At 40.2% G+C, this 23,737-nt stretch overlaps 1 protein-coding gene across 1 annotated transcript; it reads left to right on the top strand.

Moving 5' to 3' along the window:
* The first annotated feature begins 2,475 nt into the window (after positions 1-2,475).
* Positions 2,476-23,383, top strand: alkbh8 (alkB homolog 8, tRNA methyltransferase). Its single transcript, XM_061720285.1, has 12 exons — positions 2,476-2,613; positions 2,755-2,888; positions 5,225-5,325; positions 5,712-5,843; positions 6,207-6,302; positions 6,512-6,616; positions 7,959-8,029; positions 13,740-13,846; positions 15,217-15,377; positions 16,467-16,738; positions 20,755-20,904; positions 21,155-23,383. The coding sequence occupies exons 1-12, from the start codon at positions 2,476-2,478 to the stop codon at positions 21,803-21,805; spliced, it is 2,118 nt and encodes a 705-aa protein (XP_061576269.1). The 3' UTR covers positions 21,806-23,383.
* Positions 23,384-23,737: the final 354 nt, after the last annotated feature.

Below are 23,737 nucleotides of genomic sequence, written 5' to 3'. Positions count from 1 at the left end.
TTCCATTTGATACAAAGTTTACACTATTCTTAATTTGTAAAGAGCTCTGTAATGTATTGTTAATAAAAGACAAACCAAATGCAGCTTTCAAAACTTTACTGCCCCTTTTTTTTACCAGACACATCTTTTTAAGGAATGTGTGCAGTTCCAATAAGCAAAGAAGAATAGCAGTTTAGAATAATCCGCATATTCACACAATCCCATTTTGCAACTGTTTCACATTTTTAAAATTGTGATCAAATATTGTGAGATTTTCATCTTTGTAGATGAGATGAAAAAGCTTTATTGAAAGTTGTAAACACTAAACTGAAGACAAACGCTTTTGCTCTTATTGATGTTGCACCTGATTAACTCCATTGGGAATAAATAATGTCATCCAGTGGTGTGAAATGAAAGAAATTTTTATTAGAAGTTTAGGAAAAAGAAAAAGAGTATTGTTTTTTGTTGCTAGAGAGCAGCCTTATGCCCTCCTGCTTCCCCAGCTGTTGTTTTTGCAGAGTAAACACTCTGTAAGGATAACCAATAGTTCTCCCTGCTGCCAGCTTGGCCTGGCATTGAGATGGCTGAAGACAGGTGAAGGCTTAATTACACAAAAGACATATGCAGCAACACACACACACACACACACACACACACACACACACACACACACACACACACACACACACACACACACACACACACACACACACACACACACACACACACACACACACACACACACACACACACACTCTCTCTCAGGCACACTAAATACTCACAGGCTAAAAGACACTTAGATATTGGAACCTACTCACATACACAAAAATACTAAGGAGTCATTCATCTGACTGAGGAAGAAGTTGCACACAAGATCTAAGGTAACTGGCCTTGCTGATGGAAAAGGCGTACAGAGAGAAATTAACAGAAAGTAAATAAACAAACAAACAAAAAAAAGGCGGACAAATACATCAGTATTCATACCTGAATGTGAATGACCGATAGCATCTGCTCAGGATATGCTGCATTGATTAAGCAGTTGTGTTTTGTTGAAAATGACACTGGGAGGAACTGGGCCAATATGATAACACTGCTTTAATTTTTGAGTAACACTGTTCTCATTGGGAGAAATTTTGGTTCAGTCTGATGCTGCATGAACCGAGTGGCGCATATCAATTTCAGGAGGGTCACCTTGTGCATTTTATTCCTTAGTATCAAATTAACAAGACCTATTATGATCCATCGAGTAATTTCATCCAAATGCTCAAAGGATCACTTGAGGTGTGTGTGAGTGTGTCTGTGTTTTGGTGAGTGGATGGGGGATTAGGAGTCATGCAAGATCAATTTACCATCAGCGTATATAAAAAGCCCGTATAATTGGAGCAAAGGACAGACCATATTATTGGACAACATATTAAAGAAAAAGCCTTAGTGTAATATTTTGATATGATATGCATCCGTATATAAGACAAATAAATGCTGCGGGAAAAGAGCATTTTAATTAACATTATATCTTCATATTAATATTATCTTATTACGTAATTAGTTTTTCTTGTGCTTTTTCTGCTATGGGTCAGCAATTATGAAAACAACAATTAATGTTTTTTGATGCCTGAAAGTTTCAGGTTGTGAAACTCATCTAAAAAGAAAAAGAAGAAAAAAAAAGATGCAAAATACAAGTGTGTTAGGAAGTGTATGGAAATCAAATAAAATAAGATAATGCTTTTGAAGTGTATGCCAAGGACAGTTCAGTGAAACTGCCTCTGGTTTTGATAAACAAAAGGAGAGTAGAGTGGTACTTTAAACTGAACAAATACTTTCTTACAGGCCTTATCCATATCTACAAGTTTCAAATAAACATTTACTGGGCAGGCAGAAGTCAAAGATACCTTGAAAAATGCACATAATTCCATATATTTTCACCAAGAAAATCAAATTTTGGAGGAAATAAGAAAGATGATAAATGAGATAAAATGAGTTTAATCACAGATAAACTATGAAATGTCAAGCATACTATATGGGGAAACAGAGATCAGAGATCCTCCCTCATGTGAACCAAACCACAAAACAAACCACAGTGAAGGTCAAAAAGGTTTATTTCACCATTTGTTTGGATGTAAATATTCGGGTGATTACTGGATCTTGGGTTGACATGTCAGAGCCTCAGAACAATGTTGAGTATAACATGAAGGTGCTTGACAAAAGACATGAGCTTGAATCCAAACTCCTACACCCAGAAGCCCTAGGAGTAAGTAGAAACAGGTAGATGAGAAAATTGAACACTTTCCTCCCCAGTAATGTTGACAAACACATTTACACAAGCAGTCATATATATAAGTTAGGGATAACGCTGAGTTTTCCTAACTCTTTGGATCCTGGACCTGACTCTGTTTAGGTACCTGTCTGTAGTGGAAAGCACCACCATGGAAATGTTTGGCTTCCGGAACCATATTATTCCCGTGCGTGTAGCACCCGGACAACTTAAGTTGACGCACCATGGACGTATGTGTAGGAACAGGAGAAAATGCTGTTAGGAGAAGTAAAGAAGAGAAAAAAGTGTTCAAAAAACAACTTAAAGCCAGTTATATTTTACTAAAGCATGAAGGCATCGGTATAGCACCGAAGCCCACCAAGGTAAACGAAAACCAACGTTTATTAAAGCATTTCTCGATCACAGAGAAGAGTCTGTCAACATAAACGTGTCTTTCTTGCAGCTTTTAAGAATATGCATTTTAATGAATACAGTCTTTTTTTTTGTAATTGTAATCATTGCAGAGTTTGGTGGTGTCTAACGGTGGCCTGGGGAACGGCGTGAGCCGAGAGGAGCTGTGTGCTGCTCTGGAGGAGATGGGAGCCGTGCAGGGTTTGCTCATGCCTCCTCACAAGCCCTATGCGTTTGTCACATACAGGTACAATATGCTGGTTTTTAGTTGCTATAACTGCAACGTCTTTGCAGTATTAAGTTGAGTTATACTTTAATGTCCACTAGGGAAATTTGTTTTAGGCATCAAATACATGCATAGCGTATAACCACATACAATCAACACATACAGACAGCAACAGATATCAGACTCAATACCACAATAAAATTTGTGAGAAACCAAGCAGCAGTGAACGACATTGCACATACCCTAGGCAAAAAATTGCATCTATCCCGGAACCTTATTTCATTACATTTCATTATTGGTACAGTATGAAAAAAAGCAAGAACAAAGAATAAAAACAAGCTTTTTCCTCATTTCCTCAGTTAGCAGCATGGTAGTAAAGATATAAAACAAGGACTGACTACTACTGGATCGTCAGCGGCTTAGTTACAGCAGATCAAGTCTGCTCCTGTCCCGGTAGGGACTCTGCCCTCTAAAGGGAGGACAGGTAGTTTATTTAATAAGGACAGGAAGGTGGGGAGAAAAGAGAGCTTGTAACGATTAGGGTGGGCAAAAATATTGATACGGCAATATATTGCGATACATAGTCTCCCGATATGATATCGATATTCAATGTATGTATCGCGATATATTGCCGTATCAATATTTTTGCCCACCCCTAGCTGCACTTTATTTTGTGATTTCAGTGTGGGTGAGACACTGCATTTTATTTTTGTCATTTTAAGTCAGGGGCAAGTAGCTGTACTGTATTTTTGTGATTTCAATTTCAGTGTGGGTGAGACACTGCATTTTATTTTGAGTATTTTGTATCGAAGAATAATGCACACACTGCACTTTTCATTGTGTTTCAGTGTGTTTTTTCATGCAAATATGTTGCATAATTAAAATGGAAAGTTTGAATTACATTGTTTTGACTCAGTCTGTCCAATGCATTATCACTATCATCTGATGTACATATATACAACTTGGATTTTAATATGTGTAATGCATTTTTAAAATTTTCAGTGAACTATGTAGAATATTGCGATATATCGGGATATATCGCATAATCGGGATATCACAATTTGTATCGTATCGTGGCTCAAGTATCGTGATGCGTATCGTATCGTGAGGTCCTTCCCAATACCCACCCCTAGTAACGATTGCTCTTCCATTTACTGGCTCTGAACCGTTTCCTGGACGGCAGGAGCTCGTACTCGGAATGTAAGATATGGGAGGGGTCTCGAATGATGCTTCTGGCCAGAACTACTACCCTCTCCTCATAGATAGTCTGAAGATGTGATTAAGTACTGCAAAGAAGCCAATCTGGTTCCAAGTCTCGTCACAGTACTGAAGCTGCCCTTTTAATAATTTTTAATTCTCTTCTTTTAACTGTTGATTTGGGAAACTGTTGTTTATAGATTTGACTGTTTTTGACGCAGTCAACCATTATTCTTTTATCTTCTCTTGAACAGTGAGTGGGCATGAAGGGCACAGACTGATTGGCTCAAATCGTGTTTAATTGACGGGAGCTTTTCTTTAAAGATAACATTTTTTCTTCCATTACCCCTCTCTCCATCCATTTTGGGACCGTTAACTTTTTTCTCTGTACACCCTGCCCTTGAGGTCAGTTTTTAAGAAACTGAATATTTTATTTCATTGTTTTGCAGATGATATTCATATATACTTTCCAATTAAATCGAGAGGCCTGGATTCACTTGATGAACTTGCTTTAGGTGAATTGACAAACTCGTTGGACTTGGCCTCTATATGTCTCTCAATGAAAGTAAGACAGGTGTTAACGTGTTTGGTCATTCAGATCAGATAGATTGTGATGGATAGACTGTGCTGCTCTCTTGGCCCTTTGGACTTGTCTACTCAGTCTTTTGCTATAAACATGGGTGTAATATGTTTTTGACTGCATCTTTAAATTTGATAAACAGATCAATTCTGTTTACAAAACTAGCTTTTTTCAGTTATGAGTTTTGGCTAAGTTAAGCCATACTTATGATTTTTAAAAGAGTCATACATGCTTTTTTTAACCACACGACTGGATTATTGTATATCCACATATGTTGGTTTAGATCAGTACTGCCGCTTTGCTCTTAACTGGGTTAAGAATAAATTCAGAATAGATTTTGATGTTTAATTGCTAGTTAAGGCATCTTCACCTGTAAACCATCATCATCCTCGTCATCGTCAACATCAACATCCTCGCACTTCCCAGATCCAATCTAACAAATTGAGCTGGCCCCTGCTCTCTGGGACTACTTACCATTTATTTCAATTTCAATCATTATGTTCCTTGTTTCAAACATACAGCCTGCTTTTCGGAGAGAAATGCTGAACTCGCACTGTTGTTGTAATCGTTGTGTTAACAGATGTGAAGGCAGCGCTCAGAAAGCTCACACCCTCCTCAATGGAAAGAAGTTGCAAACTGGGGAGAACGATGTCACTCTCTACCTCAGCTACGTCGACTCAAGTATGTATACTTGTGTATGTATATATATGTGTGTGTGTGTATATGTATATTTAGAATCCTAACAGCTTACCACAACGTGTCATACGTGTTCTCTTTGAGGAAAATGAGATTGAAAAATCGGTGGACACCAAAAGAGAAGTCCACTGTTGAAAGAAATCCTAAAAAAAGCTAGACTAGAATTTGTCAAAATGCATATTGAAAAGGCACGAAGCTTCTGGGAGAATGTCCTTTGGGCAGCATTTTGACAAGTCACCTTTTTATATTTACACCCACAACTATAAACTTCTCTTAAAATTGCTGTTTAGACACCCAATCATCCTTCCAGTTTAGCAGTCCTGTTTTTACGCCTGAACTTGGAGCCTGATTGTGTGCACGTGTGTGTTCAGTAAATCAGGAAGAGGAGGCATCTGTCCCTTTGCCAGAAGGGTTATTCTTGGTGGAGGACTTTGTTTCCCCAGAAGAAGAGGCCCTGCTGCTTTCCGCTATAGACTGGTTGCCCGTTCACAATGATGCCACTGGTAAATTATTCCTGTTTTATAAATGATTAATTAATTTTCCAGGCTGCTCCTCTTTTATTTTTATTTAATGAATTTCAGTCTTCAAAATGGAGACAAATATGAAGAAAAACATTAGAAAAAGAAAGAAATTAAATGTTGTTTGCAAGGTGATGAGGAATCTTCCAAAACAGTTTGGCTGAAAAATGAGGTTTTTAAATGTAAAATTATTTATTACGTTCATACAAGTTTAAACTTTTTTTGCAATTATGAATTACCATTTTTATTTCATTTTTTTTATTCAGAAAAAGGGGTTAACCATTTATTTATTTATTTATTTTTACCATCTTTATTTTCTAACTTGCAAACATCAAAATACCTTTTTAGCTCAAAAATCTTTGAAGCACAGAAGAGTGAAACATTATGGCTTTGAATTTCGCTATGACAACAACAACGTGGATAAAGACAAGCCTTTAGCTGCAGGTAAGCTCAATCTTTTTTTCATTATTTTTCTTTTCAGATTGAAGGGTTAGAGGACCTCAGATTTGGCCTCTATTCCTTTCCATGTATGTAAATGTCACCATCCTTTTACATACTCTCACTTGGTTGACAAAATATTGATTGTTGTTGAATCCTTGAAGAAAATCAGGAAAAAGGTGGAGTAGAGTTTTTGTGTGCGTCTGTGTGTGCAGGTATTCCTGAAGAGTGTTTATGCGTCCTGGAGCGATGTGTGAGGAACGGGCACATCAGCGCCATGCCTGACCAGCTGACTGTTAACCAGTATGAGTCTGGACAGGGTGAGTTAGTTTGTGCTCCGGTAACTGTTGAACTTAAAGGGGACCTATTATGAAAAACACGTTTTTTCTTGCTTTAACATATATAAAGTGGTCTCCCCTCAACCTGCCAACTCAGAAGGAGGAAAGCAACCAAATTCTGCAGTGTCTGTACAGCCGCCCGGATAAGCCATCCAGTGTGATGTGGATCTACGAGCCGTTCAGATTCTGCTCCTGTCGTTACGTAACGACGGAGCGATTTCCATAGGTTGGCCTCCGATGCGTGAAACCACGCCCACAACTAACTCCGCCGGCCGGAGCTTCTGCCATTTTTTCGTAGCGGTGTATCGCGTCATTCAGGCAGCCAATCAGCACAGTTCCTCATTATCATAGCCTCCCCGCCCACTCAGAATCCTGCATAGATAATGAGGTTAGACAATGGGAAGATAAAGACATGGCTCAGAGGCGGAATTTCTAATTTATTTAGCAAAAACAATCAAAAGCTTGTTTTTAAGACATTCAAGGCCTGTTTAAAATAGGTATTAGATGCCATAATAGGTCCCCTTTAATTACACAAAGACATGAAGGCAAGCATGATCATCCAGAAACATTATCAGGATGTTTCACTAATCAGTCTTTGGTGGAACAAACACTTTAAAGCTGTAATACTTTTTCAGCATCATAGGAAAAAACAAGTTGAATTCTACTAGAAGAATATGAGCTGTAATATTTATTTTGTGAATTTCATCCCACATATGCGATGCCATGCTGTTGTTTAAGTTTTTGGCTTCGACTTTTATTAGTTTTACACAGAACCATGATTTGCTACTGCTTCTTCACAGAAAACAGAGGAGAAAGCTCTTAATTTAATCTATTTAAAAAAAAAAAAAAACGAACAATAAAATTGGTTTTCCAACACCATACTGTTTTTTTCAAGAGCATACACAATGATGAGGTGAAATTTACAGGGAGCCTGAGCCAAGTACTGAAAGAACGGAGCTGTCTGTCTCTTTAATTGATGTGTATATTTTAGAGCCTTTTAGTAAGCTGAGATGTCACGCCAACAACATCACAACTAAAAGTGTTTTCGTTTTCACACCTAATGTTTAGTCTGTGAATTAAACAAGTTTAGAAATAATTCCGTTTTTTATACCACAAGGGGGCAGCACAACCTTTCTGACATTTTTTGTTAATGCAGCTCTGGCAAACGTTTAAGAACACCCCTTAAATAACTACACAATCTCAAATTTACAGCAGTTGTTAAATGTCTGAATGATTTTACTTTTGCGTACCTCTCGTATATTTTAAATCGACTAACATTGATGCGCTGATTTTCATTTTACATGTGTGTTCAATCTGCTTTCAGGCATCCCCCCTCATGTGGACACTCATTCTGCCTTTGAGGACACAATACTGTCACTGAGTTTGGGGGCAAAGGTGAGAAATTATATTCGTGTGTGTGTGTGTGTGTGTGTGTGTGTGTGTGTGTGTGTGTGTGTGTGTGTGTGTGTGTGTGTGTGTGTGTGTGTGTGTGTGTGTGTGTGTGTGTGTGTGTGTGTGTGTGTGTGTGTGTGTGTGTGTGTGTGTGTGTGTGTGTGTGTGTGTGTGTGTGTGTGTGTGTGTGTGTGTGTGTGTGTGTGTGTGTGTGTGTGTGTGTGTGTGTGTGTGTGCTCCTCCTCTGAAGAGTAATCAATTTAAGACATGGTCTTTTTCTAGTTCCAGTATTTCAGTAAACCATTTGAGTCTACTTTCAGGTTTTGAAAATACACTTTGAAGTACACTGAAAGTTACTTCTTAGATCCACTGTTAAAATCACCAAAGGGTACAGTTTCAAGTGTACTGCAAATAATCTTCCAGGTATGCTATTATTTCAGCAATAATATACTTTTACTTCACTTTTAATGATGAATAAGAACATTTTGAAGAAAGGAGACAAAATAGCTAGTTCAGGTATTATTTGTTTCCACTGATTGTGGTAATAATGGCTTATAACAGATGCCAGTATGAATCAACTCTGTCTAATGTAAATGGTCAGATTTGGTTTCAAATAAACATCAAAAAAGTGTTTCTCTGTGTGGGTTAATTACCCTGTGTACATGAACGATCAGGCTCACTTACACCACTTGTCAGATTTTCACACCAAAGTGGACCTGTTGCCAGAGACTTCCTTGTGCAAGATAGGATTTTAAAGCGGGATGGGATTTTAAACATTTTGCAGTAGACCACAACTAAACCAGTATTATAAAAGGCTACTATCAAGAATATATGTACAACTACAAGCTAAGTATACATAAGACACAAATATTTTTATACATTGTCCTACTTAAGCATATTTCGCTCAAAAGTTTAAGTATAGACTAAACATATTGAATAAAAGTTTCAGTATAAACTGAGTCTCGGTAACATTAAGTGCTAGGTATACTAATAGTTGACTGCAACATTGATATTTGTACTTCCTATGAGTAGAAAGTCTATTTAGAGACATCTTAAAGTTAGTTTCTACTAATCACAACTCAGTTTAGGATGGAAAATGATCTATATGATCATTGCATGTATTCAAAACATGACTTGTCCCAGGAAAAATGAATTACATATGTTTAGTCATATGTTTTGGGTTTTAATGACTGACGTTCACAATTAAATTTACAATAACCTGAACTTTGCGCTATTGAGTATAAAAAGTGCTATATAAATAAAGTTTAATTTGATATAGGTAATGAACGTTCTAAATATCTACAAAAATGTAATATGAAAAACTCCTGTTTTAGATATGCACAACCACATTGTTCTTTGTCTTGAGTTCCGGTTTTAACATTGAACCAGATATGGTATACATCATGGGATTGAAGAATTATTTACAATGTTAGCGCAAATTTCCAGGACTTTAACTGGTCCCATCAATCAACAGTATTAAAAGTAGAGATAAAACATGTGAAAGAATACAAAGTATAAAGATTTTAAATATTATCATGCATTATGTATTTACTTTGAACATGAGAAAACACCACAGCAATTTATTAAAATACAACATTGGCATTTCCTCATGAACTCCCCACCACCCGGCCCAACCAACAAATACATAGTCACCAAGTTGGACTGAAAATAGATGGAAGAAAGTTAATGTAAAGATTTATTTTACGTTGAATGTCAAGTGTTTAATTTAGACATGAAATAATTTCAGTGCATACAAAAAAAACACAGATGGTCTGGCTGGCCGGTTCTTTGTTGAGCAAAGGGGGTTACGCTCAGCAGGCGATCCTGATGAGAGCTGCTCTCACTCCCTCCCGTTATCCTTGTGGATGATGGGATGCAGCATGGACACAGCAGCTTGGCCTCCTTCAGCTTCAGGTCGGTCCGAAGGCGTTCACGTCGAGGCAATGCAGGGTCCCTGGTTCGGCTTTCTGGTGCTCGGAATCTTGTGGGTCACTCGTGCAGCGCTGCAAAACGGACGCTCCTTCGGTCATGATCCTGGAGGAGGGCGGCCCTTGGCTGGTCTCTCCTGGTGCTACAGCAGATCTGTAGGGAAGAGCAAAAAGCAGAGAAGAGAGAGGGAGCGAGAGAGGGGGGCCTTGCTCTTTTATAGGGGGCCCCAGTAAGTCGATACGGCCCCTCCTGCAGTTTGGGGTCGTGTCCAATCAGAGCGTGGTCCCTTATCACTCAGTATGTTTACATGCAGCAAAGAAATCGGTTATGATCTGAGATTGCATTGTCAGTGTTCTTGTTTTGTTGTTGTTTGGATAATGATTCTGTTTTGTTGATCTTTACTGGCACAGAAATCCCATTTGGTGGTGAGACTAATGTTTCTTTCTATTTTGTTTTTTTAGTTTTCTTTTGAGTTTTCTGGAAATTACTTCCTCGGATTGAGTAACTTCTTCCAGGACTTCACATTGGTTGATTTTCTCTGAGAGTTCTGATATCTTCTTCTTCTGATGTTTGCTCTTTTCTAGTTGTTTCTCAAATACCTCTTTTACTTTGAAGACTGACTCTGTTTTGTTGATCTCCACCAATTCAGAGGAATCACTTCTGGTTCTGACACTGACACGATTGCAGCGGACCCAACTGGAGTAATCAAGTCTTCTTTTGGATTACTCTCCTGCAGTCGAGGGCGTTCTTCCATAATCCCACAATTGAGGGTCGCTGTCAGTTCTGATGTTCTCTTCTTTTTCTTTTTGTACTTGATCTGTGTTGATTGTTCCTCAGAGCCTTCTGGCTGTGAAGCTTGTGGTTGCTCAAGATATAATTCTCTGTACCTGACTTGAATGTACTCCTCTGGGTCAGGAAACTCATCAAGGACATCGAGTTGCAGGTTGGATTCTTGCCTTGGTGCAGAGATGTTTTCCGTTGGAGCTCTTTGATCAGTGGATGGCTCTTCATCCTTTACTTCACTACCGCTACAATCATAGGTCATTGTTATATCGAAGTCTTCACTACCGCTACAATCATATGTCATTGTTAAATCATAGTCATCTCCCAGTAGCCCTTTTTCCAATGCCTCTTCTACCATGTCGCTCCACAGGCGTCCAGAAGATGGTTCAAAGTCACTCATTTTGCTTTTGTTTTTTTCAGGGCTTTTGAAAGCAACTCAAAACGTTGTTGTCTCAGGTGATGTGATAAACAGTGTTGATTCCACAAAGGCTTTTGAGTTGTGAAGAGGTTCTGATTGTTTACGGAATTAATACTATGATCTCTTGTGATGTCATAGTTCACTTTGATGCATCATTATCTGTGATGTCACATGTCCACTATAGAACTCTTGTCACATGACCAATATAGAACACGTGTCACATGACCAAGATAGAATTATGGGACATGAACAAAAGGCTAAAAACATAAGTGACAAAATATTAAAGAAAACTAAATAAAACACTATTAAAACAAAACTCAGAAATGACAACTCAGATGATAAATATATATTCAAAAAACATGCAGGACAAACAAGTCAGTCGTGTGTGTTTAATAGGGAGACTGTGTGTATGAAAGTGCATGAAACTCATATATATATATATATATATATATATATATATATATATATATATCTCAATAATTGCTAAGTGTGCGTGTGTTTGTGCGCGTGCGCATGCAGGAAAAAGTCAGTATAGTTGGTCTGATCAGATCATTTGCGGGAGCTGCATGCTTTTTCACTATCCTACGCAAACCCATGTCTCTCATGCACATTCTCACTGTCTCCCTCACTCTCACACACGTTCGCACTCACACACATCAGCCTAAAAAAATAAATGTTCCTGCTGTCAGAAGTTGGAGAGAAGATGTTTGAAATTTTGTGGATGTAATTTCCCAGCAGAGCCCGTACCACTTACCGGTATGTGCTGTGAGGAAACAGGATCAGACAACAATGAGATGTTTTCAGATGTCTCTGCACACAGCACATTTGTTAATAACTAATTTACGCTGGAATTCGGACTAGACATCACCTGAAAAATGACAATGGATTGAATGTTGAAGTAAATGCAAAACTGATGGGTCACAGATAAAGTAAATGTGGATGATTAGTTTTAACACTAATATAAATACCGTAAGTCTACTCACTTGTCCTGATTTCTTCGTGTGGATTTTATTTTATGTTTACCTTCAACTCAATCATTTAACAAGCAATGCCAAAGTTGGAGATACCTTTCCACAGTCAGAAGAAAATAACAAAGAGCCGGTCTTGAGTTGAGGGGAGGTCCCATGATCTCCATCGTTAGATGCAAGGCGGTCATCTGGGTAGTTTTTTTTTTCTCCCCTGTATTGGAATTTTGAGAGAATCAAACATGTTTAATGTAATCGTAAGTTTTTAGTCTTTTCTCTAGCAAACTGTGATGTCCCATCACCTAATTGGTATCAGCAACCGATGCATGCATTTTGGTTATTGTTGTTCTTTGTGGTTTTGGCACGCACCGATACAACTTCTTTTCAGTCTAGCTACTGAAGACGGGGGTCAAACAGATCTGAAACCCTTGTTGAGTTATTGAGCTATACTCACCTGGTACTTTATTAGGTACGCCTAAAGTACCAGGTGTACCTAATAAAGTGTATTCTGTCAATATTGGGAGTAATATTCAATCCTGATATTGGATCGGTGCGTACTTCTTACAGTTGTGTAAATATGAACTATTGTCAGATTTCATGTCTTTGTGAAATCTTTAGTCTTAAACATATTTTCCTATTGAACCTCTTTTAATATATATCCGTGTGTGTGTCACACGTGTTTTCTTTGAGGAAAATGAGATTGAAAAATCAGTGGATCCCCAAGGAGGAGTCCACTGTTGAAAGAAAATCCTAAAAATGCTGACATGGACAAAGCATGAAGGTTCTGGGAGAGTGTTCTTTCGACAGATGAGACATAAACTGGAGCATTTTGACGAGTCACATCAGCTGTATGTTCATAGATGCAAAAATGAGATGGAAGCCACTGTGAAACATAGAGGAGGCTCAGTTGGGCTTTGGCGCTACTTTAGTGCGTCTGATTCAGGGTGTCTTGAATCTGTGCACGTACAATGACATCTCAAGACTGTCGAGGCTTTCTGGAGGGAAATGTGCCATCCAGTGCCAGAAAACTTGGACTCAGTTACAGGTCATGGGTCCTCCAACTGGATAACTCAAAACACACAATGAAAAACAGCCAAAAATGACCAAGGACAAACTTTTTTTTAGTGTCCTTCTGTGAGTCCTGTTCTAAATCCTATTAAATATCTATGGAAAGAGCTGAAACATCCAATCTGGGAAAGACACCCTTCAACTCTGAAACAACTGGAGCAGTTTGAGGAGGGACAGACCAAAATACCTGTCTGAAGGTCCTGGCCAGTTTCATTGTTTTTTTGTTTTGTTTTTTACGATTCTTTTGAATCACACTTATAGTCTGTTTTCAGTTTTCAATTTTCAGTAACTCATTATCTATTATTACTTTCAAGTTATTTTAGCATTCTATTGTGGCCTTTTCTTTCTTTTAATGGAATGGTGGCAACAAATTTGTCCACGTCTGTCACTGACGGGGGATGTTCTATTGCTTTAGCATGTCTGCATAGGTTGTTGTTGATATCCCCCTTATCAATTGTCTGTTATTTGTTTTTGCTTTGTTTTTACTCTTTTCCAATAAATTCAAAGTGTTAAAGATTGAAATTTGCTGCTTGTATGTATGTTCTCACAGACGGTGATGGAGTTCCGTCACCCTGATGGTCGCGTTGTTCCCGTGGTGTTGCCCGGGCGGAGCCTCCTGGTGATGAAAGGAGAAAGCAGATACCTCTGGACACATGGGTGAGCCGGATCGTGTCCGACTGATGAGTCTTTGCTTCCAGTTTCTCATGTTATCAGGTTTAGGAACACTCACAGAGAAGTGACGCTGTTTCTGTTGTTTCTCCAAGATTCATCCTGACACTAAGGCCCAATCTCAATACTCCCCCTACTTTTCTCCACTCGCCCTTCTTTTCTTCCCTAACCCCTAAAAAAGAAGGGGGAGATTTTAGGGCACTTGAGATCTAGGGCACTTGGCCCAGGTGCCTGTCCCATTTCTCCTACTCCCCCTCGTTTTCATCCTTAACCTGATCAGGAAGCAGAGAGCCAAAAGCTGTTTTAATTTCAGCTGTAGCGCTGTTAATATGGCAATTTATTAAGTTTTAATATTTTTTCAGGTATAAAGGTAACCTTAAGTCCACAATCGGGGCTCAGTTTATCCAAATAACGCCTGTTAAGAAATTTGACCCGATGTTTTCGGAGATGAGAAGAGCCCCCGGCCCCGGGGAGCAACCTCAGCTCACAGCCCGAAAACAGACGTGTCCGCCGGGTCAAGCTGCTCGCAGCTCTGCTGAGAATTATGCTGGCTGAAATAAATAATTTAGGAAGATGTTGGTTTAATAGATGAAATCTAACAGTTGTAGCTACGCCTGTTAAGAAATTTGCTCCGAAATTTTTAGATTTCTGTCTGCCGACTCCGGAGTTTAGGTCCGCGTTAAATCGACGCAGACCTTACGGCGTAGGGTACGTAACCTACGCCGTAGGCTCTGCGTTGGTGTAACGCGGAACCATAAATCCCTTTATTCTGGCGTGATCTTCCGCAACTTTATCTGAAAGTGTGTAAATTACCCAGATAACAGCTGGATTACTTTGTGGTTTCTGAAGACTATTATATCAGAAACATCCAAAACAAATCTGACAAGTCACAGGATTATTTCTCTCTATTTCTCTGAGACGAGTCTGCCTGTTTGCCTTCGGTCGGCGAGTCAAATCGCCGCACAGCCGACAGCAAAAGCATTCTGGGAAATTTTCATACCCCCTCGCTCGCCAAGTCAGCATCTGAAATCCCTCGATCCATAGGGGCTATTCTCAGCCCCTAGCCCTCGTTATGCCCCCTCCCCCTTGGTGAAAAGAGGAATTGGGACACCACTACCTTCACGGGAACGCGCAAAAGTTAGGGTTAGTGAAGAAAACGAGGGCGAGGGGGAGTATTGGGACGCAGCCTAAGGCCCATTTCCCCACACGAATCCCTTCTCCTGTTAATCTTTTGAGCTTAGTCAAATTCACATCTCCTCTTTTTATTGCTCAGTTTGTTGTTGTTTTATACATTTCAGTTTGTATGTGATAGCATATGATTGCTACTACAGCTACTTTTTTTTAAAACCCTTTTTCAGGATTACTCCTCGAAAGTTTGACATGGTGCCAGCGCTGGAAACACAGTCTGCTGCTAAAGCAACGTCTGACCTCGGGACCCATAGCAGTCTTACTCTGAGCAAGAGAGGCACCCGCACTTCTTTTACTTTCCGCAAGATCAAACATGACCTCTGCCGCTGTGGTGAGATTGTTGTGCACACAGAAGACCTGCTATCATTATCAGAGTGCTGTGACACAAGAGATTTTGTTTGATAGATTATGTGGTTTAAAATAAACCTCGTCAGGGCAAGTTGTTTCCTGAATATCTCCAGATGTATCAAAACTTGTAGAGAACATACAGTGCTGAATGAAAATATCACCCCCCTTTTGGCACGTTTGCCGCATTACAAGCTAAGATTAAAATGGAATTTTTGGGGATTTGTATAATTGGATCCACACAATGCCGTCCAATTTGACCGTGCAAAAATATTCTTAACGTTGACATTGAACCCAATAATAGCTCATAGTACGTAATCCTTCACTCCTGCCATGTCAGGGCTTTATAGAGCTTCTGTTTTGCAGCAGTTATAGCTCCAAGTGCGTTTTGGTATGTCTCTAGAGGTTTAGCACCCTCAGACACTGGGATTTATGCCCATTTCACAAGATAGTACTGCTCCTGCTCCTTAACGCTGGATTGATTCTGCTGGTGTACATCAATCTTCAAGATGTACCACAGATTCTCAGACAGACTGAGGTCTGGGCCTGTTCCAAGACATTTGAATATACTTAAAGGTTGCTGTCATTCTGAAAGATAAAACCTACTCCCACTTTAAATTCTCTGGAAACTGAACCATGCTTTTATGTAGGTATGCATGTATTTAGGATCGTCCATCATTCCTTCCATACTTAGTTGTGGTAATGGTGTTCTCAGGATCAGGAGGTGTTCGGTCTGCATCACATACTCTGCTTTTGCATCCCAGTGCCTGCTTCTACTAATTAATTTCACTTTTCAAGTTAATTGGTAGGAATTGATCTTGGCTTAGGACAAATGGGGTGAATGCATGTGCAAAATAGCTTCAGGGAAACAGGAGATGATCACATTTGACAATCTTGGTGAGGGATGGAAATGGTAAACAAAATGGTTTCTGAAATTCTGAAAATAAGGGGGAAAATTCTTATGAATAAAAACTTTATGAAAAGATCAGATGTCATTTTAACTGATTTGTGAGATATGTAAATATTCATTTATTTATTTTGTTTCAAATCACCGATCTTCCCTCCTGCTCCCCAGCATTCCCCTCTGCCTGTGACAGTCAGGGAGCCACCTCGTCCTCTCTTCCATCTCTGCCCGCACTTCCCTGTTGCCATGCCGATGCAACCCGCTTGGAGGAGGAGTATGTGCACCGGGTGTACGACACCATTGCCTCTCATTTCAGTCGCACTCGCCACACTCCTTGGCCTCGTGTTTGCCACTTCCTGTCCTCGCTTCCCCCTGGCAGCGTGCTGGCTGACGTGGGCTGTGGCAATGGGAAGTACCTTGGCGTGAACCCAGAGTTGGTTATGGTGAGTCTTATCATACTTTAAAAATATGTCCAAGATTCTATTTAATTTCAGTTACCCCTGAAATGAATTTTTAATTATTCAACTATCACCATGTCACTTTAAAATGACAAGACCGTAATTTATTGTGTATGTAGAAATGTGATGTTTCTCCACAGACAGCAAAGTATTAGAACTGGAGGCATGAAGCTGTGAATCTTCTTCCCCCTTCGTGTGTACACCCCAGTCGTCTGTAAATATCGGCAAAATGATCTTAACTTGACCAATAACACAAATGACTTTTACATGGGAAATTTGGTTTGGAAAGGTTTGGAATCTGTATATCACCTATATCCATCCATCCATCCATCGCCCGCCGCTTATCCGTTCCCGGGTCGCGGGTGCAGCAGCCTCAGCAGATTTGCCCAGACTTCCCTCACCCCAGACACTCAGACACTTCCTCCAGCTCCTCCGAGGGGAGTCCGAGGCGTTCCCAGGCCAGCCGAGAGACATAGTCTCTCCAGCGTGTCCTGGGTCTTCCCCGGGGTCTCCTCCCGGTGGGACATGCCTGGAACACCTCCCTAGGGAGGAGGGGGACATGCCTGGAACACCTCCCTAGGGAGGAGGGACATGCCTGGAACACCTCCCTAGGGAGGCGTCCAGGAGGATCCGGTACAGATGCCCAAGCCACCTCAGCTGACTCCTCTCAATGTGAAGGAGCAGCGGCTCGACTCCGAGCTCCTCCCGGGTGACCGAACTCCTCACCCTATCTCTAAGGGAGCGTCCAGCCACCCTGCAGAGGAAACTCATCTCGGCCGCTTGTATCCGCGATCTTGTCCTTTCGGTCACTACCCAAAGTTCATGACCATAGGTGAGGGTAGGGGCGTAGATTGACCGGTAAATCGAGAGCTTCGCCTTTCGACTCAGCTCCTTCTTCACCACGACGGTCCAGTACACCGACCGCATAACTGTGGACGCTGCACCGATCCGTCTGTCAATCTCACGCTCCATCGTCGCCTCACTCATGAACAAGATCCCGAGATACTTGAACTCCTCCACCTGAGGCAGGACTTCTCCACCCACCCGGAGAAGGCACGTCACCCTTTCCCGATGGAGAACCATGGCCTCGGTTTTGGAGGTGCTGATTCTCATCCCTGCCGCGTCGCACTCGGCCTTAAACCGCCCCAGCACATGCTGAAGGTCCCGGTCCGATGAAGCCAACAGGACAACGTCATCCGCAAAAAGCAGAGACGAAATCCTGTGGTTCCCAAACCGGATCCCCTCCGGCCCCTGGCTGTGCCTAGAAATCCTGTCCATAAAAATTATGAACAGGAGCGATGACAAAGGGCAGGGTATATCACCTATAAGCAGATCAAATAGAAATAAACAGCTTAACATTTTTTTGTGTCATTCATATCAGTATGATTAAAATTCATTGTCGATCAAATGTTTTTCCAGTCAATCAGTGGCAGTGGACCTTATTTTTAAATAAAAATAATATATAAACCTTTTATTTTCCTTACTTTCACCATGTTGCTAAGTCAGAATGTCTAGAAAGTTGTTTATGTGTGATTTAAAGGAAAAATCCTGGTCAAAGGTAACTGCCAGTTTCCTCACAGTAGTACCAGATGCCAAATGAGGTCATCCAGAATTACTGAATGACTAGTTTCTTTTTCTGAAGTGTTCATGTCTACAGAAAACCGCCTCAGTCTTATGAGTTTAGCACCAGAGAATAAGCACTCATTCAGGTCATTTTGTCATTAAGACATGTTTGTAATCCATTTAGCATATTGGTCTCATATGGCTTATTGTTAAGTGTAGAAGAGTAACATTTGCATAGCAATGAAAGTTTATGTGATCCTGCCTTACATTATTTCCTGACAGAAGAATACATGTAATTAAAACGAATGTCCCAAGTATAGAACCTTGTGGAACTCCATTCACTATTCTGGTCTATGAAGGAGACTCCTTAATCATATGAACAGACTGGAATCTGTCAAATACATATGAATTAAATCAAGCTCATGTAGTACCTTTGAGCCCAATTTCAGGCCTCTGTAATGCAATGTTTTGATCAACTGTTTCAAATGCAGCACTGAGATCTAATGGGACAATTATAAGCCCCTTTCACACAGCCAGTTCGAGGCGGGAACGTTGCGCCTTTAAGCCGCCTCGCAGTTCTGTGTGAAAGTCACGGAGGCGGAATGGGGGGGCCAAGTGGCCCCACCAATAAGCCGGCAGCGGAGGTAGTCACAGAGCCGAAACGGGGTCTGTGTGAATGACACAGCCGGCATGCCGGCATGCCACTAGACGCTGACGCTGTCGTCACGCCTCTGATTGCGGAACGCCGGCATGCTGTGTGAATTTACAGACGGGAGCGGCGTTATGCCGGCGTTGTATGGTTCTGTGTGAACCAACATAGGCGGCGTATTGGCAGGACTTCTTTACACCAATATTGCGGAATCTCTGTGTGAAAGGGGCTACAGACACAGGTCTACTGTCTGAGGCCATGAGGAGAGTGTTGGTAACTTTCACCAGTGCTCCTCGGTCAATTTAAGCTGATTTTTACAAAAACAGATCTGGCCCCATGCTGGATGTCATTTCTCATGACCCAGTGACCTCAAAATACAAAGTTACCAATGCAATTCTTTCTCACCTGGTTTTTATTAACTAACTGAATAATTTGGTGCCTAAGGCTAGGTTAATGCATGTTTATAATTTAATTGTGGAAGCAATTTAACAAAAACTTTTTTTTTTAAATCCTTGATAAGGGAGTCATTTATATTCATTTCATCTGCTTTGGCAGTCCAGCCCCTTACTTAATAATAATGTGACAAATGTTAGTTAGAGTCACACATCACAGCCTTTTAGGTTGCTCACAGTGGAAGGACACGCGTCACAGATTTGTTTACATGAGCTCATCTCTTCTCAACACGCATTGAAATAGGAACATAATTTACATGTAGCTCTGAAAATCTTGTTGACAATTCTTTATCATTATTCATCAAGTATTATATTTTTGTATGTTTGTACATCTTTTATCAGTTTCTATACTTAAATAAATAATTACTAGTTTCTATACATAAATAAATACAATATTTTTGGCATTATTGGACTTAGCACATATTCTTATTCTTACTTTATTCTTATTCTTACTTATCAACATATTATCATGCACTCCCACTGCATGAGAAGATGTTTTAGCAAAGATTACTGCACTGATGCAAAAGATTGCTACTTCAGCGAGTTTTACAGTTCATTTGAAAACAAAATACGTGAGCAGGTTAGTTATTAACACACTAAAATATATGAGATTCATATTATACCTCTGATTTCAGCTTGATGATATTGTTTTCATTAGCTCAGTTTCCATGGTAAAATCCTAATTTTCTGTTTACGTGTGCACAGTGCAGTATTGATGTTTGGGATTTGGAGGTGCGTGTAAGCAGCTTATCCTAACTCGGAGCATATCTGTTATAACGCATCACTGAGAACATTATGATTATGCAGGTCACACGAATTTTCCAAGGTTTATTCACCTTTTTTTTCCTCCAATTTCCTCTTCTTGCTTTTTTTAATCTGCTCTTTTATCCTTTCCTCTTTTGCTCCACCTCGACCTCTCCTGCTACAGTTTAACACTTGTAATGTTTCCATATTTAATTGAAATAAAAAGAAATGGTAGACCTTGTGTGTTTTCATTTTTTTTCTTTTATCACCTCTGTCTCTTTTGGGAGGAGATCTTATGAAACTTGATTGAATTGCACCCTGAGACTGAATGTGTTGAAATGTATTATCACTGTTTGGTAGCCTCCCCTCCTCCCTTCTCTTCTTTTCTTCATTTATTCCTGCATTGTTTCATTCAAATATTTTTTTTCCCATGACATGTTTTTTTTCACTCACTCAATCTCAACGTAAACCCTACCATTTACAGATTTCTCTTCCTCATGCTCTCCGATTATTGTCTCTTTTTTTTTGCTTTACCCCTTATCTATCTTTGGTCCTATTTTGACCTTAAATATGTTTATGCTCTGTATTCTCAGGTGGGGTGTGATCGAAGCTGTGCTCTTGTCCAAATATGTGCAGAGAGAGGTTTCCAAGGGTTCGTATCGGATGCTCTCCATGTCCCTCTGCGAACAGGCTCCTGTGATGCCTGTATCTCCATAGCTGTCATACATCATTTTTCCACACAGGTATGTACAGTGCATGCCACAAAGACTTTTCTGTTCATTGTTTTAATTAAAATATCTCTCAAATCAAGCCAAATTATCATTCCAAGTCCTTCATTGGTATTTTCTTAACCCTCACATGTCTTGAAAATGCAAAAAAGTTAAAATACAGACTACGGATTTAGTTAAATTTTTACTGCCTAAAAAGCATTTTATGGCGTTCCTTGTCCCTGGCTGATTGAAATAGCCCATTTAAATTTTGTGTTATTCACAGGAGCGGCGGCTGGCGGCGGTGAAGGAGCTGGTGAGGCTTTTAAAGCCTGGTGGTCGTGCGCTCATATATGTTTGGGCTTTTGAACAAGAGCACAACAAGCAGAAGTCCAAATATCTCAAAGAGAACAACAAAGAGGACTGTGACGAGTGCAGCATCATCAACGAGTCGTCAGAGGAGAGCCAGGAAGCCCAAGGAAAAGGCGGTGTTCAAGCCCCCTGCCATTTAGAAGACGGCCCCTACCCAACTAATAACTTGCAAGATGTAAAGGAAGTCGCTAAAGGCAAGCTGAGTGTGCACACCAACCGCACAGCCTTTAACACACAGGACCTCTTGGTTCCCTGGCATCTAAAAGGGAAGAAAATGCAAGCAGAGGAAAAATCCAGTACCGACCACAGTCCTGGATTTGACTCGAGCAGGGGTGCCAACCACAGTTCAGACACTAAATCCAGTGCCTTTGATGAGACCTGCCAGAGTTCTTGCGGTAGTTCAGACGAGCAATCGAAGAGCGGATCGGTGCCCATTTTTCATCGCTATTACCACGTCTTCCAGCTGGGGGAGCTGGAGCAGCTCTGTGCTCAGGTGGCTGGAGTCGAGGTGCAGACCAGTTATCATGACCAGGGTAACTGGTGTGTTGTATTGGAGAAGGACTGAGATTTAAGAACATTTTTAGAACAGATGTGCGTTTGGTAATGAAACAAGACTGATCGACCCATCTATCTTAATAATCTATTTGTTAAAATGCACACTTCAGTGAAATAAATGAATATTTGATGAAATATCTGCCGTTGTGGTGACTTTGTGAAGGTCTCTTCATGGTATCACATCACCTCTGTAGTGGTGTTTACCACAGTGTTGCCGATGCACAGCTACCTGTTGTCACTGCTTGTAGTCATATCAACTAAAAACATCTGGAAGAACTGAAAAGAAAGGCTGTTTGTGTTCATGCTGCTGCTTGTCTTTGTTTTGCTCCTCTATGGAAAAGATATGAGCCACAAATACATGAAGCATAATGTTTTCCACAGGAAGCTGGTCCTCTGCAGAATGTCTTCAGTTCTGAAGACATGATGAGGTATTCTACAAAGTAGGGAGGCACAGACATTGAGGACATTGGAGCTAATACCACCTGGACCTGTGGACTCGCCAGGAAGAGGTTTCACCATTTGACCTCTGAAAAATGGTCAACAGTAAGAGTGACGGACACTGAAGTTGGGTGGTGCCAGTTTGAGTGGGGTTGTCACAGAAGGATAGGGAGAGCATGGAGTAACTGTTGATTGCAAACTGAAAAATCGGTTACCATAGTGTCGAACTGTGAAAAACTGGCCTTTTATTTGCCCATCAATTTTAATTTTGCATCGAATTCCATACCCTTACTCAACTCTGTGGTCGTCCAGTTTCCGTCTCAACTTTCAACCAACTAGCATTGAACTTGGGCACTGGGCCATCGCCCATGAGTTGCCAGTTCACTTGCAAGGCTGTTTCTGTAGCTTCCTCAGTGGTTGAATTCCCACAGTCTCTTACTCTGTGCAAGCTTAGGGCTATAGACAAAACTTTAGATGAAAGGTTTGACAGTTTGTTGTGTGAAAAACGTATTTAATACTATTTAATATGTTCTTTCCCAATAAGTGAATACTGAAGCTGAGTGCATCTAAGTAAGACTAAGACATGAAAGATAAGCCAGATTTCCATAGATTTAATTAAGCAGTTGCATGCAAATGGGTCAGAACATACATCATGCGTCTCGATGCAGAATGACACAGAACATAAGGAAGCATAAAGATTTTAAAGCATAAATGATGATTCATCCTTGTGATTCTGATAAACAGATCATTGCAACATCAAAGCTAATCTTTTAGGGACAAAGTATCAGTCTGCACACTGTACTCAGGCCAAGGCTAAATACTGATGGCAGTAGTTTTGGTTTAATCCAACTGAAATTTTCCATCACACAGTTACATACACTTAAGAAGTCCAATGGACTTTACTGAATCAAATGTAATTTTGAGTTGGAAGATCTGGTCATAAAGCACGGGTTGAAAATCAAGACTGTCCTGTATTCTAAATGGAGCACAGACTGTGGAGTAGAGCCTCAATAATAATTCCACTGCTTTGATTTTTTTTAGCCATCTTTGAGCTTAACAGCTGAGCTGCAGCTTTTGTAAGCGTGGGTAACTATTTCAGAGAAATTAAAATTGAACTTCCTTGGCTACATGCTAGAAACAGAAGGATATATTATAACCCTGTCTGTGTAAGATGTAATATTTAGCTTAAGATAAGGAATTCAAACATGTCAAGACTGCTTCTGCTTCCAAAATAAAAAGTGTCTCTTGCCATTCATTGTTTAAGTATGTTTAAGCATGTCTGTTACTTTACACTGCTATAATGTTCGAAATAAAGACTTTTGAATTGAATTGATATTGTGTTTTTATAATTTTCCGTCATGCCTGGTCATGTTGGGCTAATATGTCACAGCTAAAGAAAAACATCGCAAAGTTAACTGTCAAACCGTTAATGGCCGGGTTTCCCAGATCCAACCCTTCTTAAGGATTTAAGAAGGCTCTTAAGAAGGGTTCAATTAAGAGGGCC

This window comes from Cololabis saira, chromosome 4, assembly GCF_033807715.1.
Source record: "Cololabis saira isolate AMF1-May2022 chromosome 4, fColSai1.1, whole genome shotgun sequence".
Lineage (NCBI taxonomy): Eukaryota > Metazoa > Chordata > Actinopteri > Beloniformes > Belonidae > Cololabis > Cololabis saira.
This window is presented reverse-complemented; position numbering and strand designations above follow the sequence as displayed.

What these genes read in the sequence shown, in the direction of transcription:
- alkbh8 (XM_061720285.1), top strand. Translation starts at nt 2,476, where the DNA reads ATGGACGTATGTGTAGGAACAGGAGAAAATGCTGTTAGGAGAAGTAAA. An exon ending in ACATGACCTCTGCCGCTGTG is followed by an intron (nt 15,378 to 16,466) that starts GTGAGATTGTTG and finishes CCTGCTCCCCAG; the next exon opens with CATTCCCCTCTGCCTGTGAC. An exon ending in TACATCATTTTTCCACACAG is followed by an intron (nt 20,905 to 21,154) that starts GTATGTACAGTG and finishes TGTTATTCACAG; the next exon opens with GAGCGGCGGCTGGCGGCGGT.